This window comes from Octopus bimaculoides, chromosome 25 (genome assembly GCF_001194135.2).
Source record: "Octopus bimaculoides isolate UCB-OBI-ISO-001 chromosome 25, ASM119413v2, whole genome shotgun sequence".
Classification (NCBI taxonomy): Eukaryota; Metazoa; Mollusca; class Cephalopoda; order Octopoda; family Octopodidae; genus Octopus; species Octopus bimaculoides.
The window spans coordinates 2,650,310-2,657,957 of NC_069005.1; the positions used below are offsets into that span (position 1 = coordinate 2,650,310).

At 34.2% G+C, this 7,648-nt stretch overlaps 1 protein-coding gene across 8 annotated transcripts in view; it reads left to right on the forward strand.

Moving 5' to 3' along the window:
* Positions 1 to 174: 174 nt before the first annotated feature.
* LOC128250805 (uncharacterized) overlaps positions 175 to 7,648 on the forward strand; it is a 24,145-nt gene continuing 16,671 nt past the window's right edge. For 2 of the 8 annotated variants that reach the window (XM_052976767.1, XM_052976770.1), the window contains exons 1-4: positions 225 to 241; positions 3,532 to 3,667; positions 5,973 to 6,063; positions 7,384 to 7,471. In XM_052976767.1, coding sequence (XP_052832727.1) covers positions 3,631 to 3,667; positions 5,973 to 6,063; positions 7,384 to 7,471 — 216 coding nt within the window. In that variant the 5' untranslated portion in view covers positions 225 to 241; positions 3,532 to 3,630. Of the gene's footprint in view, positions 242 to 3,531; positions 3,668 to 4,815; positions 4,912 to 5,972; positions 6,064 to 7,383; positions 7,472 to 7,648 lie in introns of those variants that run through there. The other 6 variants (XR_008266785.1, XM_052976768.1, XM_052976771.1 and 3 more) reach the window with 6 other exon arrangements.

Sequence of the window (7,648 nt, forward strand, 5' to 3'; positions counted from 1 at the left end):
ATATATATATATATATATATATATATATACATATATACATACATATTATTTTCGCGAGGTAACAAATGTGTTGTTTAAAAAAAAAATCAACATCTGTTACATAATATATAGCCATTTCTAATATATCCATTTGTAGTACAATCGTTTGTAGCAACAGCACAGACATAAGTTTTAAATTGTTTGACGTTGATATTCATGCCAATATCTACGAACACAGCTTCTATTCTTACACTCATAATTGGTAGGTTAATATAGGATACATTTTCTACATTATTATGAATACTACTAGTAATTGTGTTGGAATATCTATCTATCTATCTATCTATCTATCTATCTATCTATCTATCTATCTATCTATCTAATTACTTATTTCTAGGATTACAACGAAGGAATATTATTAAGTTATCGCATTGTATGACTACACCATTCAAATAATGTTACTCCTGCAATATCCATTTTTCACTTTTTTTTCACTGTAATTAACCACGTGTGATAGCTGGCCATTTTGTCTTTTTAATATAAGGCGGCGAGCAGGCAGAATCGTTAACACACCGGGCTAAATTCTTAACAGTATTTCACCCGCCTTCACTTTAAGAGTTCAAATTCCGCCGAGGGCGACTTTGTCTTTCATCTCTTCTGGGTTGATGAAATAAGTACCAGCTGAAACACTGGCATCGATGTAATAGACTTATTCCCTCCTCCGAAATTGCTGGCCTTGTGCCCAAGTTTGAAACGAATATTTCTTTTGCTAAACGTGACAGCGTGCATACAGAAGTGATGAAAAGGTCCTGGCTTTAAGTCTATCACGAAGTCCTGGTTAGTGGTCCAATATTCAGAGTTCCTTTACAATGCTTAAACAGACACACAAAAAGAAAAAAAGAAACTCATGTAACGTTGCAATATGTATGTGAACTTTAGAGCGAATTTGTTGAACAAAATCATGATTAGCTGATTCTCCTTTATTTTCTTTTATCCATAACCAGACACTTTGCAGTACGCCCTCGTATTTTGTGTCATGAATGATGAGACGATACACTGAATAAGCCCCAACGATATTGTAAATACAGCACTTCACCACCTCCACAATACATGTACACTATTGAAGTGCGAGATAAGTTGTCATTTAGATGAAGTGAAATTGAACAGGAATTTGTAGCAGATAAAACGAGCAGTGACTACAGTGTAACAGTCTTATAGCAATAAATATATTAATTAATGTCCGCTATGAACGATGCAAGCAATATTAAACTAAAATTTACGTAACAGACGTAATGCATGTACATTTGGAACTGTGATGTAATCATAGTAATATCATTACATAATATAATCCTTTCGTTATAATATCAGTCAGTAATGAGATGTAAAACGCAGTGGAGGAGTAATAGCCCAGTGGTTAGGGCAGCGGATACGCGGTCGTAGGATCGCTGTTTCGGTTCCCAGACCGGGCGTTGTGTGTATTTATAGAGCGAAAACATCTAAAAACTTCCCAGAGCCTCCGGCAGGGGACGGTGGTGAACCCTGTTGTACTCTTTCAGCACAGCATTCTATCAATATAGTGTATTCATTGTAACATCATCCAGGAATATACTGGGGTCCTGAAATGAAAGACACAGCTGAACGATGATAACAAATCAAGAAAATATAAGGCTCTCTAATTATTTACGTCTGTCCTTACTTCATCCTCTCTAACTACACACATGTATTTTATACGTCTGCGAATTTGTTCCAAAGTCTATTATGACAGTCAAATAATTTCATAAAGCCTACAAGTTCTATAATTACAAAAATACCTCTAAGTAAATTAATTTCAAAACGGTGTCACTTCTTACAGAAACTATTCATTGACATATACGCTCGTAATGCTACATGCCTTCATTTATCTTGTGTTTCCTGCTGAGTATATAATTTAGGTATATGATTAATTATAAGTATACAACAGAAGAGGAGAGCCACTGCAATAAAGAAGACGAGGTCAGTAACCCAATTGTAGAATTACAACACTGAGATTCAATTACTCCTGCAATGTAAATTTATCACTTCCATTTCACTATTATAACCCAAGTGTGATAGCAATCGCTTTTGCGGTATATATGATAGCCGGATACGCAAATATTGTATTGTCTAACCCAAGGATTATCATCAAATATGTATGCAACATTCCACTACCTCAACAATACATGTCGGCTATTGCAATGCCAGAGCAGTTGTGATAGAGCTGAATTGAAATTGAGTTCAAATCTGCGGCAGATAGAATGAACTCTGGCTGAAGTATTAAGACTATATACGGTACTAAATGTAATATTCACGTCCGCTATAAGCAATTGAAGTAGTAATTAATCTTAAATAATATTCTATTAAAAATATTTAATGTAGATACATTAAAACACTTTGAGGCAATCATCGTACTATTTTTATTCAATATATTGTGTTCATTACAATATGAATTCATTAGAAATGTTATATGGCAAGTGGTATGTAATTATTAACCAGTGTCTATAGTTACTTGCCAAAGTATTATGACGGTATCAATTCGGATATTAAAGCAATAACACATGAGGTATCAATATCATATATCTATATCAAACATGCTTAAATGATAATTTGTCTAACAGCAATAATGAATAACGAATCAGATAATGTATCGTATATCGTAAATTTTGCATTAAACTCTCATCAATAAATTTCGTGGTTGCATTTGGTTCGCAAAATTCTTTACGTGAACTACTCATGTATTGAAAAACGAAGTTGTAACAATGTATGTATGTATTTATGCATGCATGTATGTAGGTATACAGGACAATACAAATGTGTCTGTGCACACCTTTCAATGCAATGTATGCCAGAAGGTTTGCAAATCTAACGGAGGCATCAAAATACACTTTAAGATCCACAAATAGCAGAACTTATCTGCATGTCTTGGTGGTTCACATCGGATATACAACCTATGTGGGTGTCTTTTCAAAATATTGTCTGGTTTAAAAAGCCACATCAGGCGCCAAAATGGTTCCAAGCTGTAGGTACAGGAGGTGGTCAAACTTTGCATAAGGAGTCGACAACCACCATACATATGTATGTATGTATGGCATCAGAAAGAAAACAAAAATTCCTGAGTATCGTGCTTGTATACTGACATCGCTCCTTTACTCATGTGAGACATGCACCCTTTACAAACGTCATGTAAGGGATATATTGCAGAAAGCCTCAAAACTGAAAGGTTCGACTTGAGAAAGGTTCTCGTATGGAGGTTTAGTGCTAACAAGTGCAGAAGTATATCAGTAAAAGAGGAAATGCGTCTAGCGGAGTTGGTGGTATTGCTAACTTAGAATTTCTGTGTCTTTGCTGGTCATCAGTAAGAAATATCCACAATGAAGTGCATGCTTCAACAAATTTACTGATAAAGGAAAGCAACTTTTTGAAAGCGTGATGTAAATGAAAAGCCGGCGTTTCATTGTTTCATGTAAATCATTAAATGCGTAAACACACGAGAAAACTATGTGACAGGACTTCGAACAATTCTCTTAATTATTCTAGTGACAGAAACCATCTGTTGCAGGACACGTCTGTAGGTTGAACAAGGCTAAACTGACGACCATTTAATTATCGTCGTTCAGCTTAGTACGGATATTCACGATGAAAGTATCAACGTATGTTTTACTTCTTCTTTTCGGTATGTAACATGTGGTATAAATTTCTATATTTTCGTGAACATTGCACACTAATGTAATGGTTCTCTGATTGTGTCTATCTATCTATCTACCTTTCTATCTATCTATCTATCTATCTATCTATCTATCTATCTATCTATCTATCTATCTATCTATATATCTATCTATCTGTCTGTCTGTCTGTCTGTCTGTCTGTCTGTCTGTCTGTTTGTCTGTCTATCTATCTATCTATCTATCTATCTATCTATCTATCTATCTATCTATCTATCTATCTGACTGTCTATCTATCTGACTGTCTATCTATCTATCTATCTATCTATCTATCTATCTATCTATCTATCTATCTATCTATCTATCTATCTAGCTAGCTAGCTAGCTAGCTATCTATCTATCTACCCACAGTGCACTACCAAATCAACTTATGACACCTAATGGTGGTTTTTATCTCACAGTGAACTCAGCGTTATGGTGTATTCTTTTCTACTCTAGGCACAAGGCCCGAAATGTTTGGGGAGGAGGCCAGTCGATTAAATCGACACCAATGCGCAACTGCTAATTTATTTATCGAACCAGAAAGGATGAAAGGCAAAGTCGACCTCTCCGGAATTTGAACTCAGGACGTAAAGATAGACGAAATACCGCTAAGCATTTTGTTGTGCGTGCTAACGTCTCTTATTTCTTTACTGCCAGCAAGGGCATACGTCCGCCATTAAAGAAGCGATGGTGATGAAATATAAACAAGCTTAATGCCTATGAATTTTAGTTGTTTGTTGAGCTGTTGGAGAGAAACCTAATTGCGTGATAGAATCATTACCAAAGAAATACACAACTGTTACACTGTATAGGAGAACATATTATTACAAATCATTTCATATGTTCTTTCCAAATATGCTGAAGTGTGTCACTAAATACTGTAAACGATATATGTTGTTCGGGACACATTGACTATAAATTCTATGATATTTTTTAAAAATCCGTCCAGCATTATCTTATATGCCAATATATTCCAAAGTTTGAAAGTTTCACGTACATTATTTAACGAAACATACGGTGGATAACTGGCACACTCGTTAGCATCATTTTTTGGTTCAAATTTCAAATACAAACGAGGTCACTTTAATTTTTCATCCTTTCGTTGTCTATAAAATAGGTACCATTTGATTACTGCGGTCGATGAAACCTACTCAACCGCTCGACACAAAATTTCAAGTTGCGTGACTTTAGGAGAGAGAAACATTGTACAACGGTGAGTAAGACGTATCCTGGACGAAATACTACAAAGCATTTCGTCCGTCTTTACGTTCCGAGTTCAAGGTCCACCGAGGTCGAATTTGCTTTTTATCCTTACAGCAACCTTAAATTAAGTACCAGTTGAACACTTGGGGACGATGTTATCGATTAACCCACTACTTTGACATTTCAGGTTTTGACCCTATAATAGAAAGGTTTTTTAAGTGAAACACAACACATTGCCCTGCTTAAAATCCGCACCGGTTTCCTTGAATATTTATTGAAAACCTTATCAAAGTATTCCCTGTGGACACGTACGATGTTTTTGGCGTTCTATAACGGAGATGATATAATTCTAAAACTTTGTCAATTAGTGAGGATTAAACTATATTTGTAAAGGTTTATAGATGAAATCCCAGCATCAGACACGTTACACTGTGCAACTCGATTGCTAAACTTGCGTAGAAATTATTATTTCCTATTTGGTTATTCGTAGAAAATACGAAAATTGGTTAATATTTCCTTCAAACTTTACTTTTATTATATTTATTCAAATCCCCAAGAATTACTCTAAACAAATGACTATGATGGTTGCCCACTACTCTTGCTTATGATCAGAGTTGCATATATTGTCAGTCACTAATGGACATGGTCAAGCTGTTAAGGTCAAGCTACTAACAAGCAGATCTATGGTATTGAGCAGAATATTTGCTATAACGATATTTCTGCTTAAACAAGACAGCGCCGAATCTGCTCGAAAGGAAATGGAAAATAGGTCAGTTTCAAAATATTGATGACCATGTCACAAAAGCAAGTTTAAAGGGAATAGTAGTCCTTTGATATCTACATAGAAGCGAATACGAAATAACACTGACCAAAAGCAAAAAGAAAATGAAAATAAAAGTCTTCTAACACAGTGTTATTATTTCGACAGCATGAAAACAATAATGTTGCTTTCCTCAGTTTGGTTTCAGACACAGAAGATATTTACATGATTTGTGGTATATTTTGTAGCAATTATTCAATCCATTACGAAAAACCACTTGAGATACTTGACAGAAAAATTTTATTTTCCAGGAGTGGCTGCCTCATTCGATTGCAGTTTTATTGCAAAATCCAATTGTCCCGTCTCTTTTAAAGAGTTTTCAGAAAGCGAATATCTCTGCAAGTATATAATCTTACTGCTGCTCATTATAATATAATTCATATCTCTATAAACGATGCCATATTTATAGTTACACGCACATTCAGTTACACAGTGGTACAGATATGTTATATTATATTATGATATGTGTCTGTGTATATATATAGATATAGTGAGAATTTACAAAAAAGAAATGACAAAAAACAAAAGACGAAGACGTGTGTGTAAACAACAACCAAATGTATTGTTTTAACGATCGGGAAGTGAGAAAGTATTTTATGTTTCGAGCTTACGCTCTTCGACAGAAAGGAAAACAGAAATAAACAGGGAGAGATAGAAAACAGAGAGATCCAATGGATACATATTAATTTATAAATTAATCAACATTTGTTTCATTTGAGTCACTGGATTGAATATAATGATACCAATCGTTTCATTTCTCAAAATAAAATGAAAATTACAAAACATATATAAAAATATAATTTTACATTTGAAATCCCTTAATAAAGAAAATCGTCTAGGATTACATTGGGATGCTTTCGGAATATACAGAACTTATAAACTTGTTTACTCTGCGCATAGGAAACAGGATTCTGTATGTATCTAAAAAGGTATTTCAAACGCAAAATTATATTTTGTATACGCGTGTGTGTGAGTGTGTGTGTGCGTACTCATATGTATGTCAACGTTAACATACATAATTGTTGCATGTATGTGTGTGTGTGTGTTTATGTGTGCAAGTATATATGCATGTGTGTGGACTACTTCAGCAAGGTCGAGAGAGGAATCCTGACGATTGGGTTACCCAGGATTTTCTTACATCTAGCCCAGGCCTGTGGAAAACTTATGCACAACTCTATTGTCTCCCGCGGAATGTGTATGCATGTACTTGGGCGCACATACACACACACATGTGCAAACATAAGCATAAGCATTCGGAAGATATGAAATAAATCATTTTGACGCTGGAACCTGAAGTGAAAATATATGTATGAATAACTACGCAGAACCAAAAAATCGCTGGATCGAAAATTTTCCAATATATTATTAGACGCTTTGAGTGACACCATTAAAGCAACCTCGTAAATGTTTATATTTTTAAGTGGTACATTAGCATCTGCTCTATGCAGTACGGTATTAGCTGTATAACAAATTTAAAGCTGATTGAGAAGATAATTACAATATAACACGGTGTTAATATTATGCATTTTGAATACTAAAAATGTCTGTAAATTACTCGATCCCTACTCATTCTAAGAAAATGAAATTGAAATGAAAAGAAAATGATTCTTGGAATTTAGACGATTATTTGTAAATGATAAGATATTTTGTGTTTTATTCCAGTTACTACAGCAAATTTGCGGCTTGTATTAGTGTAGCGAATAAACGATGTTCTGAACATTATAACAAGGAGTTTAGTAAGAAATGCCAGGTAAATTATTTCTATTCGTTTAATTCTCTGTGGCAGAAAAATCCGTCTATGGCACTGCATTTTAAAGCGATAAAAATTAAAGACAAATGCGTAAATATAAATATGTACCTATATATTAAAATACACACATATATGCATACATAAACACATACATATATATATATATATATATATATA